Genomic DNA, 18,243 nt, shown 5'->3' with positions numbered 1-18,243 from the left:
AAAATGAACTTCCACAGGAAGCAGGAGAAGAAAGATTCCCAGCAAGGATATCTCGTGAGCCCCCAAGAAAACCACCAAAATCTCTCGAATGGAGGTGCTCCTATGGCGGGCTGTAGTTCAGCGCCACCAAGAAACCATCAAAATCCTACAGGTGGGCTCTAGCTCTGCGCCACTGAGAAACCAACAAAATCTTACGCATGGAGGTGCTATTGTGGCAGGCTCTAGTTCAGTGAAACCAAGAAACCAACAAGATCTAACAAAAGAAGGTGCTCTTATGGCGGGCTCTAGTTCAGTGCCACCACAGCGTGTTCTGCAGGATTCTATTGCATCTCATAATGCTTCATTGGCTCCCATTCAAGAAGGCAACCAACCCATACCAGGTAAATTCTTCCCACAACATTCTACCATAATGTGCCCGTGCCCGTGGGGGGTAAACCCAAACTACTTTGCTACTGAGGCTCATTTATGACTCCTCATCTTCCTATTAAAAAAACTACACCTGGTGCTCCCTGCAAGTATGTCAATGTTGTATGCAATTGCTGGAGCATCTCCTCTTATGGCTACCTTCCTTATAAAGTTCTTGCCGGATCATGACACAAAAATGCTGTGGCTTTCGACAATCTTATGGAGTCATAAACACTAGGATTCATGGGAGAGGTTTTAGACCTCATAAAATATCATTGAAGATTAAATGTTGCCAAGGATAACCTTTCCTTTTTTGCCTCTTCTTCTGTTCTGTGCTATGTTTATCCGCTGCTTGCCTTTAGCCGCTAGGTTTCAAATTCTTGACATGTCAAATTATGTTCCTTTTCCAATTGCTCTGGCATTTTTCTTTTCGTGAATCAATTGGAGAAAGAGAAACCAGAACTGTTTAAAGACTATTAGACAAAGTTCGGTATCTGGAAATATTCGAATGCATTCAACTAGTACTCGAGACATTCTGAGAACAAATAAACCTATCCAAGCACAACAACATAAGCAATTTCCTTAATTTTCACTTAACTGTTTTTAAGTCGTTATTCATTATGCAGGATCTCCTCCTTGTTTTCGTTATGCAAACCTTAAATTCTCAGTCATGCCGCTGAAGTAGAAGTGCTTAGTCTAACTTGTCATTACAACATTTGTGTTGGTGATGGTTTCATTTTCTGTATCACAGTCGATAGTCTTGCCCCCACAGCTTCCAAATACATCAACTGCTCACTTCTACACTGATTCCAGGAGCCTTATTTCCAGCTATCACAACGAAAACCCTGCATCTGGCAGTTTATGCCCGGCACAGATGAATTGTGGGAGAGGGTGAAAATTCCTTCTGGCAGCTATCCAACTGGAACTTGATGAATCTAGGTGTAACAGCTTCGGGATGCTTCATATGCTTGCTGCAACCCGTGGCGCAGTGCCGACTTCCCGCTAGTGGTTTCTATATCTCATTGAGTGTATTCTAAATGCCACTATATAAACTATACCAACGTGGGGGTAACATTATAGAGTTAGATCAATTTGGAGAGCATATATCCGACTGGAACTTGATGAATCTAGGTGTAACAGCTTCGGGATGTGGAATACATGTGAGTAATCGGTGTGCTACATGCACTGAATCTATTTGAAATGGAAGGAGTTCAGGGATGTGCTGTTCCTGAGTAGGGGCAAGCAACTGAGTAGGTTCCATAGGCCTGGTCTAGTGTACGTTTATGTGAGCATGAGTCTGTATTTACTTGGATGAATATCGACAAATGCACTGATAAAAAATCATGCAAATTATCAGATGGTTTAGCGGGAATAATTGAGAATACTTGGGTTTAACCTGCCATATACTTACTGCTCTTCTGTTTGTTGAAGGATGGTGGTGGAAGGCAATGCACCTGACAGGGTACCTTCCTTGACACGGTCGGAGATTCTGAATCCTGCTTCAGTTGCATATGACAATCAAACCCTTTTTCCCCCAACCTTCCACTAGAGCAACATGGACCTGGTTTCGGTAAGTTGATTGGCGTAAGAAGTGATGTGAACTAATTATATTCTGAAACTCTGAGAGGCCAAAATCCATGGCATATTTACTTCATTCTAATCTTGTTATGAATACATTTTGAATTAGTAATGGTTTCGTTTTGGTACCATAGTTCACAGCCTACATCAGGGATGTAACAATTCACCACGGCTTCCAAAACCATCTACTGGTCATCTCCAGATTGATTCCACAAGCCCTATTTCCAGCTCTCTCAAAGCAAACCCTGCATCAAGCAGTTTCTGCTCAGCACAGATGATCAATTGTGAGAGAGTGTGAGTCTTCCTTGTCACATTAACTTTCTCCTCTATTTTATGTTTTCTTGGTCATATGGTTAGGTTAGTGATCTACGCTGCGCATGATTTTAAAAATTTGCAGCAAGAATTGCTCATTTAAGATACCATTGTTCTCGGATATTTCATCGAACTGAAGAGCTTAAAGATAATGCAAATTATGAAATCGTACACCAGGAATTAGAAAATTTACACTGTTAGTGTGCTTACTGTTGTTCTGTTTGTTGAAGGATGCCGATGCATGCAACTGATACACTACCTCTTCAAGCATTTATGAAGCCGATGATTCCAAATCATGCATCAGTCGCATACAAAGATCGAACACTGAAGCCACATTTTGGTTCACAGAACATTCATACTTTCTCATTTGTCATCCCCCTCCAACCGAGCAATGAGGGACACAGCAACAATGGCCAAATTTCAAGGAGAAACAAGGGCCTGGCTCCAGTAAGTTGGCAGGCACAAAATTCGGCTCACTGCATTCTGAAGCTATTCATGTTTCTCTCTGAAGATAAAATCTATGGATATATATTTCCTAGACTAGTCTCTAAGTTAGGTATGGTTTCCATCCATTCATCAATTTACATGTCTCGAAAAATAGAGATGGCATTGACAACAATTAGTGGGAACTGCGTTGGCCAGAGTATGCTAGCCTTCCACAGATTACTTCGGTTGCATAGCATGCAGAAATGATTTTGCGTCAGGTTTTGAAGCCTGAATTTGATCAAGGCCAGAGCAGGTTAGCTCAATTATGTTTTCCCTTGCTCTCTCTCACAGCTGCATGTAGTAGTTCATGTATCTTAAAGCAGACAAATCTATGATTAGACCAACTTTTGTTTATGGTAATTTTTTTTATTGGAAGATGAAAACGGCTCGGTGAAATTTGAATTACTTTTGAAATACAACTGGACACAAGTCCATGTTCTCAACGTGGGTAAATTGAGAAATTAAAAGACAATTGAATAAACAGATCGGGTCCTTCACATGCACATTCAGCTATGCATGCATAGATATCAGTAATAGATTAGCAAGAACATCAATAAATCTATACATGCAAAATAAGAGGCAGTGCCTAATCCTCCTGGATATTGGATAGATCAGTCTTGTTGTGGTGGAACCGCACTACAATGCATGTTATGTTATCCGCACTGCCCCGTGTAAAAGCCGCCTCTGTTAATTTTCTAGCAGCTGCCTCAGGATCTTCTTCTGTTCTGGCAATGGAAACAGCATCCTGCACATGATGCATGCGGAGGTAAGCAAAAACAGCTCAATGTCTAGAGGTTATGCACAAGGAAAGAAACCTCAGGCCAGCATTCCCTCTCACCAATCAGATGCTAATTCAACGCATTTGTATATAGTAACCAATTATCTCTATGATAGCCAATTTACCTCGTATTCTAAGCAGTGGGCAAAAATGTGAGTGGTCCACTCACATAATCCAGTGGAATCTCTCATCAAAAGTGAGACAAGACATGTATTCATGCAAATGCACTTCCATGTATCAGACAAAGAGAGAGAGAGAGCGGGTTAGCATATTTACCTCATTAGGTACCACATCCCATAGTCCATCACTTGCGAGCACAAGCAATTCGAATTCCTCATCTATTTTCTGCTCCTGAAAGGGGAAAAAATACAAACAAGTTGCTAAATAATTTTTGTCTCGATCGATAAAATTACATACAGCTTGATCCAGGCAAGTGGAAGAAATCATAGACTGGATGCTATACCTATAGACACCAAGATAAGCAGAAGTCCATTAACAACCGGTTAGAAACATTAAACAGAGCAGCACTGAATGGAAAGAGGCCCTGAGAATATTTACTTCATTTTTAGGTCTATTATACAACATTAAAAGCTTTCCCTAATCCTTGAACCTCCATATTTTAATGAAGATTAACAATTCAAATCCCGCATCTTTGATATGACAATGAGGAACTACAATCTTAATTAGCCAGCACCTCCTGTTGATATTACAGTTCAATTCAGGCGATTGAGAAAAACCACCAAGATCAAAAGTCGAAACAATGAAAGCCCTACCTTTCTCCTGCTGTAAACACCGCAGCATTATGATATAGTATCCTACATTAAGACACTTTATAAATGTATATAGTTAACTGAGGAAGGTAATTTCCTCTCCTGGATTATTCTTATGGTGAAAGTAAAACAAATCAACAAAATTTTCAATTATCTTGCTACTCTTGCTCAAAATGAAGATTTCCTGAATTATTCCTTGCTTGTATTAAATGCTTGAAACAAAAAGAAAGAAAATTGATCACATGATCAAAATCCTTTACTGGAAATCAAAACGATATAAGATCAACATTCTGGAAAGGGGAGGATGTTTTGTAGAATACCTGGATCTCAGGTTCTGCTACAATGAATTGCTTCAACATGCGGTTACCAAAAGCACGAGACATGGCCAATACACCACCTACTCTCCAAGTGCCTGACAAGACAGTCAAAGCAGTATGATTTCAGTTTTTAGGAATTGTCTGGAACTTATCAAAATTTAACACATGTTGTAGAAGAAAATAAATGAAGTTTCCTATCCCCCAAATGGAATGGCTGCAAAATTCCCGACCAAGGATCATAAAGGTGGGCATTGATCAATAGTTGGGACATTTTAAGTAACAGTGGGTTCCACCAACCATAGACAATCAGCATTTAAAGTCAAACCGGAATAAGTAGCAAGAAGTCAAGCAGCCAATCAGGAAACCAGGGTCCGGGTAGGGATCTTCATCTCAGATACCGTTTCAGTTACTAGGCTCAAAGCTCGGGACGGCGCATAGTGTTGCACCAAAGAGAAAGGTTTGCATATAGAATACAAGCACCTATTATTTGGACCCATCCCTCATAAATCACAATTCATGCCAAAATTTAAACAAATTAGATGATCCCCAATGTCCCAACTGCAAAAGCTTTCATCCTTTCAAATGTCAAAAGCTTTTCCTTGACCATCCAAAAGGGAGGACTATTCCAAAAATGTCTACACAGAATGGAGAACCCACTGGATCAATTACTGCCACATGCAGATCAAACGAAGTGAAAATGCTTGAAAACATGTATCACAACCAGTAAACAGATCTACCCGCCCACATTACAACACCTCCAGCACTTTCAATTCTCTTCCGCTCATCACTTCTGTTAGGCTTATGATCCTCAGATAGAGGGATCGCTGTCCAATGGAAAAGGAGAACATAAGAAAAAACATTGAAGTAACATGATAAGAGCGAAAATAACAAGGAAATTCATGAAAATTCTTGTCTAGAAAATATTTGCCAACAACTGAATGAAAAATGCAATTCATAGCATGACTAATACCTTTTCCACCCTTCGAAATCACAGTCCGTGAGTCTCCAACATTGGCAACATAAAGATGATCACCAACTAGCACTGCTGTTGAAGCAGTAGAACCATCATCACGGCAGGTATCCTTTTCAGAGTCCAAAAAGTCTACATCAGTCTGTTGATATGATTCACCTGCATGGTTATTTTACATAACCAAATCAAGCCTATTTCACACTATTTAAAGCATATTGCATAAAAAGCAAATGACAGACTTGGAACCATTATATTGGTCTCAAATTTGTCCTATACAGACATTTAAAAGAAACGACAACTACATGGGACCCTGCTTGAAGATGCTACTAGGCACCAAGAAAACAAAAAATACTTGATAGTACTATAATCTAGCTGATATTATGCAATTCATAGTAATGAGCCAAAGAGAACTTGGATGTACTGAGAGCTAATTTGGTGTCCGTGATAAATTGTGGATGCTTCAATAGATTCTCAAACAGATGCTCCTTCAAATACTCAGCAGCACGAGAACCACCATGACCTGTGACAGTACATCATAAAACTGTTAAAATTGCTAAGACACCCCTCCCCCCTCCCCTAAAAGCAGAAGAAGAACTGTTTGTTGATAAATATGTGAGATGCATGACCAACAGGGACCTGACTGATGGTTGTGATAAAGAGAGTCATGGGTTGTAGCCTACAGATTTCTTCTCTTGAATGATCCTACCTTAGCTGAAACCATGCGGCAACTTGGGTTACAAAAATTTTGACCAATTGTCTGATTATGCAATTTCCTAGGTGGAAGCTACTAAAGGCAACAGTCATGTTCATAGACACCAGGTGTTTAAACATCCCTTGAACAGATCATAGTTTCCATGAAAATAATGGTCGGACACCTGGAGGTACATCAATAGTTGATAACCAAACGATAATGCAACATGCGTACTCTTCCATTCACTTGGTATTGGCATCTTCTAACTGGGTCAAAAATAGCCATTCAAGCAAAAAAATAAAAATTGACAACTTCAGTAAAAGGAAGAATAATGAGAGGATCTAACCATCAAAGATTCCAAACATGCAGACTCTTTGCCCATCAATCGTGGTGTTTTTGACATCAAAGAAATCCTCCATGGTAACCCTCTTTCCCCTAAAACTTGAATACCCACAGCTCAATTCCCCGTCTTCACTGCAAAAAACATAACCCAAATTAAACGCGGCTGGGTAGAATTACATTAGACAGCTTATACCACAACGACAATTTCAACCTTGCAAGCGAGAAACTGATTACTCTAGGCGACCTCCAATAATAAGAAATTGGAGCTAATAAATACAGTGAAAATTCAAACTTTAATGGGATGAAAAAGAACACAAGTCCTGCAATAGAGAGATTGAAATGCATAAGCACATACAAGAAACTCAAAGTATCATAATACTATAGCAATTGTATATCATTTCTTCAGCCACCCAAAGGTTAACAGCTGGCCAATCAATCCTATTTATAATTGCAGTAGCGAGTGTAAACAGGCCTATGTCCCTAGAACTCTCACCATGGATAGATACAACAGCAAATATAGAGAAACAAGAACCAACCTTTTCCACCCTCTACAAACAAATCCACCATCATCATCTTCCCCCGTCAAAAGATCAGCAGTAGGTCCCCTTTTCGCCGTGGAAACAGAATCAACCATCATACTTACACCACTCATTGTAAAAATCTGCCTATTCCACTTATAATTTACACCACGGCTTGCATTCAAACTCCTTCCAATGTTGCCTAACTGCAACCTCGTTTTGCAAAATATTCCAGCTTGTACAATCACTCTCCTTGTGCAGCTGCTGTATAACATCTAAATACACCTAACTATGACCTTCAATGACAGATCTCTACCTGATCAACAAAGCACCTGCACAAGTTCAATAACAATATCAAAACTATCGAAAAACACTTTCAAAACTTAAAATTAAAATCCAATTAACACAAATTCAATAGTTTTAGTGCAGCCCTTTGAGATACAGGATTATCACACAGAATTAAAACACCCCAGATGAAAAATCTTCAGAATTCTGACTCTTTTCATTCATTTTAAGCCAAAATAATCATAAAACAACCACCTCGCCCCAACAAAAAGAAAGCATACCTTTAAATTACTATACTCAATTACTCATTGAGCTGGGAAATCAAATAAGAAAAATAAAAGAGCTTTAAAACAGGAAAAATGGAAACCAGTCAAGAAATTATCAATCTTTGATAGAAAATCAAGATAGTTTAAATTTATAAATGGAAAGGATTCACGGAATGATATGGGTGGTTCAAAAAATGGAGGATCCGAATCCGAGATGCAAAAAGGAATAGTCTTTCAGAATCAACTGACTGAATGATGAATGCTGAGTCGTCTTGTTTCTCTCTCTAGAAACAGCAAATCTATAGGGATATAGAGAGATTCAGAGAGAGACAGAGACAGAGATGATGTTTGGTTTTGAGTCTGGCACCGAAGAGAAGAGGAAACGTGGCACACTTCATGCATCCACTCATTTAGCTGTTTTTTCGGTGTGTACAGATCTACCTTGCTATCTAACGGTGCCAATCACAGTTTAACACCAATCAGACAACACATTGAACTTTCTTTTTCGGCCAAAGTGGAAGAACCTCGAACTTAAAGCTAAAAAATAAATACCTCTCTAAACTAAAATATCTTCGATTTTCTACCCTAAACATCATGATTTTATAAGGATTCTATCGAGAAATTGAAGAACAAAACACATAAAATCATGTTAGTTCCTCTTTATTCTCTAATAGCAAACATATATTTCTCTAGTTGCAAGAGAAAAGGAGAGGAATTTGTAGGACTTTAATGTGTTTTTTCCACAATTTCCTTGAATACGGGAATATTAACTACTAACTATAAATTAAAAGGTATGAGTTTTCACTGTATAGATGAGTACTGTTTATCCTCATATATTACTGTAGATTTTTTGTGCAAAATTTTTTATTTTTTTAATTTGATTTTAAATTATTTTTTTTAACAATTTAGTCCTCGTTAAAGACTAATTGATTTTGATTTCTTATGAAATAATAATATCAAAATAAAAAAAGATCAAAATGAAAAGGCATCAAATATGGATGGTGTGCTATAAGTTTAAAAAATATATTTTGGTCCTCAAACTTAAAAAATAACACAAATTATATAATATTGGTACCTCAATATTTTTTAAATTTAATTTTGGTATAAAAATTTATTTTTATTATTTTTTAGTCTCAGATTAAAAGATAAGAGAAAGAGAGAAGTAGCCAAATTTCTATGGTAGAGAGAGAAACATGTTGTTGACACTGATTTAGGATACCAAAACATACAATATTTATATTAAATGGTTCCATTTTATTAGGGGTTCATATTAGGCATTTTTTTTACTTTTAAAGTTTATGGAAAAAAAAAAACATATACGAGCTCGAATAGATTTTTTATTTTGGGTTGATTTTGATTTTTGAAATGATTTTTTGAATTTTTTAAAGTCATGAATAGATTTATCACTATTCATGAGGTGTTTTAGGTTAAAAATATGTTGAAAACAGATTTTTTTGATAAAACAATTTAAGGCTTTGATTTTTCAGTTATTGTCTAGGTACATCAGACAATGCATAATCTAATTTTTCAAAAGAAAATTTAAAATTTAGGGCGGATGACAACTAAAAAAGACAGGAGCTCAAGTGGGCTGGCCTAGCCTTTGGTTTTTTTTTAAATTGTTTTTTTTTCTAATTTTTTTTTTAGATTAATGATATTTTATGGTTTTTCTCTTTTATTTTATTCAATTAATTTAATTTGTATTTTTTTTAATAAAAAAAAAAGAAGCAAACACTCTCTCTCTCTCTCTCAATCTTATAGACTTGTGATTAATTTATTTTTGTACTGGAAATAATTAAGATCCATTTATTTTAAGATTTTAAAAGTGTTTAAAAAAATAAATTTTTTTATCTTTTCTTATTTTAAACTAATTTTTTTTTAGTGTTTACAGGGCATTTAATATATTGATGTCAAAAATATTTCTTTTAAAAAAATAACACTTTAAAAAATAACCGCTACCACATACAAATATCCCGTATCCCCTGAAATCATTCATTTTAAAATCTAACTCTAGTGTCTGCGCATGACAGCACATGACACCTCTTCTCATGTCACGATTCATGTATATTGACTCGTTAATTCAGGTCAGCTTAATTTTTTTTATTTTGTAAACAGAGTAAAAATAACTTAATTCTGAAGAAGAAAAAAGGAAAAAATCAATATATTTTGACTAAACTTTTTCCGAGCTAACAGATTAAAGGTCGGCCTAAGATTTTTACCGGTATAGACTGTGCCAATTACCTCCCTATTTTTGTTAAGACTAGGCCAGACATAGATTACAGATAAACCCAGCAGTGATTCTATCACCCAATAAATGAAATTATTTAACAATTGGGCTTTGGTATGGTTTTCTTGCATTGGGCTCATTCTAATATTCAGGTCCTTCTCCATTTAGTTTCATCTGCTGGGCTTAGTTTTAACTAAGCTCTTATGAATCTTCTACTTGCCACGTAACTTGTTACAAATGGCCCATCTCAAAACAAATATATTAAAAAAAACATAAAACTTTTTTAAAAAAGGGATTTCCCCTCTCTCGATAAGGAATAAAAAGGGATAATCGGATATCAATTTTATGTGGAAAAATAACATATCATCTCTAAGTTACATGCATTTAGGTCATTGTAGCACTGTAATTGCTAGCTTTGAATAAATTTTGAGTTTATTAGTTTTGTATTTCTCTAGCAAAATAACAAAATGATTCATTGAATGGTGCGTTGTATTTTGTTTTTAGAAAGTCAAAATTATTTTTTTATTCAATTCTAGAAAGTATTTTTAATTAATTTATACATGTTAATTGATATATTTTTTAAATAATCACAAAAAATACACTCTATATATATCAACCTAGTAAATTCATGAAACTTTAATAAATTCTTTTTAAAATCTAAAAACCTAAAACACAAACATGGTATATTGCATCGCTACTGATATACGCTGCCTTGTAGAAAATAAAAAGAGAAAAAAATAAATTGCGTGATATTTTAAGATTTTAAAGTTTTCATAGCACCATTAATGTAAAATAAATATATTTGACCTCATATTTAAAAGTTTACTCATCAAATCGAAGACTTGACTCTACCAACCAAATAATTAAATTAAAATATTCATAGAAAACAACATTGTAATCAAACCAAGCATCAAGAACTAGTGTAATGGGTGGATTACATTAGATTTATGTTGTTCTAGAGTGATAAATTTTATAGTTGTTTAGGTATTTTTTATTAAAATAAATTATATTCTATAATTTTTTATTTTTAATATATGTTACATATGAAAACTATAAAAAATATTAATAAATTCATCTATTTTAAAGTAAAATATTAATAAAAAAATACTTTAAAAAATCAAGCTGTATCTATCATTACCACCTAGCTGGTGTCTTAAAATACAAATTTTTTATTTATTTATGTGGATGTTTGGGCCAGCTTGCGCGCACCACGACTAATCTCACGGCTCACTGAGCATCCTGCAAACCCAATGAGCATGTAAGGCACCATGGGGTGACAAACATGCATGATGAGGTTTGAACCCAGGATAAAAATAAAAAAATCTCTTTAACCACTGAACCAAGACCTCAAGTGCCTTAAAATATAAATTTGGTCTTAGAAGGTAGTGTATGTTTTTTTCCTACAGCCTTCCCTTCCATTTTGCTATTCCTTGTCCGACGTGGACGCCATGGTCAACGCTTCGTGCATCGTACAATTTTCCACGCCATGGTTTCCTGTAAGGTAAAGCACTGCCGTCAAGTTGAATCCATTGGAAAATTATCGTGTGAATCTAAATTAATTAATTTAATAAAAAAAATATTGTTTTTTAGAAAAACATTCTTTAAAAGTAAACATCGAATTACCGAAAAGTTCATTTAGGTAAACTCAAATTAATAATTTTTTTTATAATTTAACAAAACTATCTCACTTTAAATTATGAGTTTGATGTAAAGTATTGTTCACGGCTTATTAATTAATTTGGTCTACATTTATTTTAGAGAGATGCGGTTACAAAATTAATTTTTATTTAAAAATATATTAAAATAATATTTTTTTTATTTTTTTAAAATTATTTTTAATATCAATGCATTAAAATAATCTAAAAATATCAAAAAAATATTAATTTAAAGAAAAAAAATAATTTAATTTTTTAAAACATAAAAACAAAAAAAAATTGATCTCTAGATCATCTAGGTCGTTTATTTAAGACAACATGAAATTCTAAATTCAATGGATAGTAAAAAAATACTTGCAAAATTTTTCTTTTGGAAACCATTTGACTTCTAGATCTCCATTTAATATAATTATTAAAATACTTTGTTTTAAAATAAATTTACCAAATGTTTCCTAACAATGAAACAAAAAAAGATAGTAATTTTCTTCACTTTTTTGAATCCTTTTCAACTTTATAAAAAAAACAAAAGTTAGTTGCACAGGTGTGTCTTTAATTTTATTTTAACTATATTTTTGTTGTTAGCACTGTATTGTATTTTTAAGAAGGATGTGAACACTTGAGATCTTGGTCTAATGGTTGAAGGAATTTGTTTTTTCTCTCTGCATCCTGGGTTCAAACTTTACTGTGCATATCTATCATCTCTGCAGTGCCTTACATGCTCATTGGGTTTGCAGGATATTCAGTGAGCCGTGGGATTAGTCGTGGTGCGCGCAAGCTGGCCCGGACACCCACGTAAATAAAAAAAGAAAAAAAGGAAGGATGTGAACACTTTAATTGCCTACTCAAAAAGTTTTCTAATTATGCCCCTAACTTTTGCGAAATTCTTTAACTTTTAATCCAATTTGCAAGATCTCTATCACATGCAATATATACAACTAGCAATCTGATGCATGTATCGTCGCGAATTGGATTTTTTTTTTCGACACGGATTTTTGAAACACGTTTTTTATATAAAGAATTAATTGTAAATAAAAAAACTTATATATCCATTTAATTAAAAAAAATTAAAAAATTATTTGTACTAATATATATAAAAAAAATTAAACAATAATTAAAAATTAAACTAAAAAAATTGAAATTCAAATTACAATATTTTATCTCATAATAAGAGTTATGTATTCCATTTTTTTTAATAATTTATTTATTGAAATTAATGTTTTTATTTAATAAAATGATAATTAAAAAAATATGTATCTAGTTTTTAGAGAAAATTAAATAATTTTTTTTTTGTGAAAGAAGAATGCCTCCTCGTGTCAAAAAGGTAAATGGTCAAATCTTATGTATAAACCAAGCAAGAACCAAATCTTATTACATTAAAAAACTTCATAAAAATAGTTTAAATTGAAGAAGAAAAAAGCCATTAAAAGTTTTTAATAAAAAAAGAGAGATTAGAAAAAAAAAAAAAAAAAACCCTACAGCACGCAGTCTTAAAACAAATACAAGTAGTCGCCTCGTGAGCTTGTTTTTGTAATATGGTTATGGTTGCTTTTTAAATAATTTTTTATGTCAAAATACATGTCAATAAATTTTTTATTTTTTAAAAAATATTTTTGACATCATTACATCAAAATGATTAGAAAACACTAAAAATATATTAATTTGAAGTTAAAAAAAATAAAATAAAAACTGAAATTTTTTTAAAAAACTTTTAAAATATAAAAACAAACATACTAGCTATTTTAAGGGTTTCCAAAATGCCAGGCCACACATTTTTTGTAAAACAAACTTGATTTTCATATTGTTTTTGATACAAAACATCGTATAAATTTTACTAAACTTATCTATGCTTCAAATAACAAAAAGATAATAAAAAAAATCAAAATCAACTTGAAAGAAAATAAAAATTTCCAATCTTAATTTATTATCTTGTGCGTTGGAAAGGGCAAATAAAACACAGGATCTTATTGATATTAAGTTAATAATTTTTTACGGCTAAAATTGATGTATACTAGGACCTGTTTGTTTCTATATTTTAAAAGTATTTTTTAAAAAAATAAATTTTTTTTATTAATTTTAAATTAATATAATTTAATATGTATTTTAATACAAAAAATTATTTAAAAATAATTGTAATTACATTGCCAATCAAGTTCCAAGTTTTTCTTTCTTTGCAGCAAAAATTCATTAACTCTCTTGGGGGTCCAGCATGCCTGAACTTAAAAAACACACGGGCACTCGCCTTTAGTTTTTTGAGAAAAAAATAAGCAAGTGATAAGTCCCTAGTGCCCAAGTTCCAAGCAATTAGCAGGCCACATATTTTTTTTTTGTAAAACAAGCTCGATTTTTAATTTGTTTTGATATAAAACTTTTAATCTCAAATCTATGCGATGAAATGAAAAGAGCAAATAAAACATGGAACTAAAAAATAAATAATATAAAATTCTACTCCATAGTTGAATGTTCAAAATATTAAAGAACCAAAAAAATTATAATTTAAAAAAGTAGAATGACCAAATAAACTTTCCCCCTGTTTTTTAAATGGCCACCCATTTTCTTCTTCTTCTTCTTCTTTTTTCATTTTGATTTTCTTTCTTTAAAATTTGCCCCTTTTTAATAAATTTGCTTAATATGCGATGCCTGTCGTTTTTTAGTTGAATTTACATTTTTTTATTAAGTTTTAAAAAATTATAATTTTCATCTCGAGTTAATAATTTTTTTAAAAATTCAATGAAATAACCAAATTAAATTGAAAAATCAAACAAACAAAACATTTCTTGTTTTTCTCTTTTCAATTGATGGTTTCTATCTCTTTCAGGCATTATATTTTTATTTTAAAAAAAACACGAATCACGAAATCAAACACAAAATATTAGAATGTGAAATTATTGGGTCTATAAACCTATATAATTTTTATTTAAATATTGAAAACGTTTCACTGACCTGGAGGTGAGTTCTCTTTAATCATAAAAATCCATAAAATGAAGCACATCCCCTCCCTCCTCAATTCAGGATGCCCTCAAGGCTAATCATAAATGGATGAGAAACTGGTGGGGGAACTCAGCTGACTCACTAGAGTCAGCTGAGCCGGCAACTTCAAGGCGCCGGGCTGGAGGGGACAAGGAAAGCGAGTCCCTTGTTATGTTGTTATATTTTCCAGAGCGTTAGATCATTTTAGTTTTGGAGTTTCTTCAACAAATCCGTATTTACGCCTTCCATCTGAATTCGAAAAATTCATCCAAATACTAATTGAATAATTAAATTATTCAAATAAAACCCGGAAAATAAAATCTCATTTATAAATAATGACATCCTTGATGATATTGTTATTTTTTAATGCGATCTTTGATGTGTTTTTTTTAATATTTTTTTATCTAATTTCTCTTATTTATGAATAAAAATAAGAAAGACATGAAAAGAAAGAAAAAACTTTAAAGATATACTGAAACTCTAACTTTGATATTATTAGTATCATAAACAAAAATATTAACAAAACAAATCTAATAACATCAAAATATTTAGCAATAAAGATAAACAAGTGTTGTACATTTGGTTCATTATTAATAATATTTTTTTATATAATTAAATTTATTTTATCAAAATTATTTTTATATTATCAATGGTGGATGTCATAATCAAAGCTTCAATAAAATTCATGAGAATCTTTCTAGTAATTTTTTTTAAGATATCATGATTTTTGAATAATGAAAAATTTAAATGTTATTATTTTATATGTATAAACTATGTTATTTTATTATTTTTTAAAATCATATTTTTCTAATATTTTTAAAAATACATTATAGTTAATTTTTTTAAAAAAACTAATTGTTAAAAACAATCTAAAAATATATTAAAAAAATTCAAATCCCTTAAAATGGCCAAACAAAATAAAAAACAAACAGCCCTTACGGGCAGACATTCAGGCAAAGGGTTATCCTATGGATGTAAGAAATCGAATCTCTGCCTGTAGCTTTGACTTGTGTTCAAAAAAAACAAAACCGTACAGAACAATGTACGCTGTGCAATTAGGCGCTCTTTCCTAGCAAATATGGTGCCAGCTCAGCTGGGGTCCGGTCACGTGAATTCAAAACCCCTCCGGTTCCTCTTCTTTGACCATTCCATGGTCTTGCATTTTCCAGATGCCACCTTAGATCCTGAGTTGACCATTTCAATGACTCGCTGGGATAGATTTTTAAGATTTACTTTGATGGGATTGTTGGATTCACTTTTAATCGCGGAAAATCGATTTTTACTCCGTTCAGCACTGTACTGCGTTGACGATGACAACATTGTCTCAAAAATCCCGTCCAGAATTAATACACTATTCACACGTTTTTAGAGCATCTCCCATTTTAAAAAATAAATTGATAAAATAATATTTTAAATAATATGAATATACATTTTTTATCATGTTTATTCTAATAAAAAAATATTTAAAAAGCCAATTTTATTAGAGTGAAATAAATAAGTATTTTATTTTTTTATGATTTTGATATTTTTTTTTTTCACTAGATTTAATTGGCTTATTTTTTTGTTGGTTCATTTTATTAGTTTCGGTTCTTTTAAAAAATACGTAGGAATAGCATTTTGTGGGAAAGAAAATGCATTTTAACATTTTGTTTGGTTTTCTTCTTAGAATATAAAAAACAAGTAAGAAAAGCTAAAATATTATTTTTTTATTTTTAGCTATTCATTTAGCAACTCCATTAGAGTTGCTCTTATTATGATAATATATTTTTTTAAATATCAACATATTACAGTTTAAAAATAAAATAAAATAATTATTTTTTAAAAAATACTGTTACACTAGAAAAACAAACGGTGCTTTACCTACGTGGTGCTCACTGTAAATTATGTTTGGTATGAAAAACTATAAAAAATAATGTTTTTTTTATGAAATATACAAGAAATTTAAACCATTTAGCCAATAAAAATAAATTATAATGAATGTTGAGTATGTTGAAAATTTCATATCTCAACAGATTAAAAGATTCAAGTCAATATCTCTTGTGATCTTGAATGGCTAGGCAATTTCACATGGTGGATTGAGATTAGTAGCTGGGGTGATAGAAAAAAGTCATATTAAGGATCATAATATAAATCAAAATAAGATTATTTTGACTTTCTATCGTAAAGAGATATTTTTTAATTTTTTTTTATTTAATTTTTTTTATTGATATGAATGTCTAAACCAGTTTGTGTTCATTTTGATTAATCTTATGAATCCTGAAGTTAACAACCATGTAAACCTTTAGTGGCTATCATATTAGTAATTATATGACTCAAATATAAAACTACAACGAAAATAAATTTTTTGATACCAGAATTTTACCACTAAATTAATTACTAAATAGTTTTTTTTTTCACCTTTTTAAAATTGCAAGTGGCTTGCCAGTATCATGGTGTGGATTTTCTGGTAAGATGGCAAGTAAGTTGACCAGTGAAAAATGGATGGCCTGAAGGAATATAATACACTAATATTGTGTGCGTGAGAAAAATGTTAGACCTCCTATTAAATTAAGAAAATAATTTTATCACATTATTATGAATGGTTGACCTGGCTTTTTAAAAAATAATGTTTATATAAAGAAACGATTCCAATCCTATGAACAAATGAAATAAAATAAAAGCTAATAGCTCGTGTAAATTACAATAAGCAAAGATTATACAGACAAAAGAAAAGTTCAAAAAGCCATTTTATTTATATTTAAATTATTAGTATTTTTTTAAATCAATCTTGTAAAAAAATAATAATTTTTTTTTATAGAAAACCCAGTAAAATATCCGAGGAACAAATCTCCTGATAATTAAGACAACTTAGTGAGAAATTTTAAAATTTCATGTTCAACAATCAAACTCCTTTTTTTTTTTTTTGTATTTAAAAAGTTAATTTAAATTTTTTTAATATTTTAAATTATTTTGATATATTAATATTAAAAATAATTTTTTTTAAAAAAAATATTATTTCAATACATTTTTAAACAATACAATATTATATTAGTATTAGTAAAAACAATCTAGTAAAACATATTTCTAGTGATAAAAAGGATAAATATATGGGAGGCTCTTAACAAACAATCTAATTTAAAGCATGATTGTTTTTATGTTTTAAAAATATATTTTTTAAAAATTTTATTTTTAATTTTTTTTTTGCTTTAAGTTATTTATTTTATATTTTTAAATCATTTTGATATAATGATGTTAAAAATAAATTTTTTAAAAATAATATTATTTTAATTTATTTTTAAATAAAAAATATTTATCTAAATATTAAACATGCTAATACATACTTTATTAGAGTATGTCCAATGGGACAGAGACATGAAAAGCCAAAAAAACTTTAACTACTAAATTGGCTTTCAACCAGTGTAGTTTTTGTCTCCAATAGGATAGGAATATAGATAGTGAAAATCCCTTTCGTCATTTTTAAAAGCCATTCATTTATGTTTTGAAAAGGAAAAGAAAACTATACAACTGTTGTCTAAATTGTTGGTAAATCAATTAAATAATTATATTAAAATTAAAAGTTATATTAATATCAAATATATTAAAATAAAAATAAATTATTAAAATAATATCTTTTATTGGAATACACATAAAAAAAAAACTATATCTATAAAATTCAAAACACCATATTAATTCTTTAATA

General features: G+C 31.4%; 1 protein-coding gene across 3 annotated transcripts; it reads right to left on the bottom strand.

Moving 5' to 3' along the window:
* Positions 1-3,165: 3,165 nt before the first annotated feature.
* Positions 3,166-8,460, bottom strand: LOC118033383 (probable protein phosphatase 2C 76). Of its 3 annotated transcripts, XM_035038370.2 has the most exons (10): positions 7,734-8,460; positions 7,186-7,499; positions 6,861-6,969; positions 6,654-6,781; positions 6,038-6,136; positions 5,617-5,775; positions 5,384-5,470; positions 4,650-4,741; positions 3,836-3,910; positions 3,166-3,526 (listed from the first exon to the last, which is right to left on the bottom strand). In XM_035038370.2, the coding sequence occupies exons 2-10, from the start codon at positions 7,220-7,222 to the stop codon at positions 3,368-3,370; spliced, it is 945 nt and encodes a 314-aa protein (XP_034894261.1). In that variant the 5' UTR covers positions 7,223-7,499; positions 7,734-8,460; the 3' UTR covers positions 3,166-3,367. The 3 variants fall into 3 exon arrangements, with proteins under 3 accessions (XP_034894261.1, XP_034894234.1, XP_034894243.1); XM_035038343.2 differs by lacking the exon at positions 6,861-6,969 and having other exon boundaries at positions 7,734-8,456; XM_035038352.2 differs by lacking the exon at positions 6,861-6,969 and having other exon boundaries at positions 7,968-8,456.
* Positions 8,461-18,243: the final 9,783 nt, after the last annotated feature.

The sequence above is a fragment of the Populus alba genome, chromosome 12, assembly GCF_005239225.2.
Source record: "Populus alba chromosome 12, ASM523922v2, whole genome shotgun sequence".
Lineage (NCBI taxonomy): Eukaryota > Viridiplantae > Streptophyta > Magnoliopsida > Malpighiales > Salicaceae > Populus > Populus alba.
This window is presented reverse-complemented; position numbering and strand designations above follow the sequence as displayed.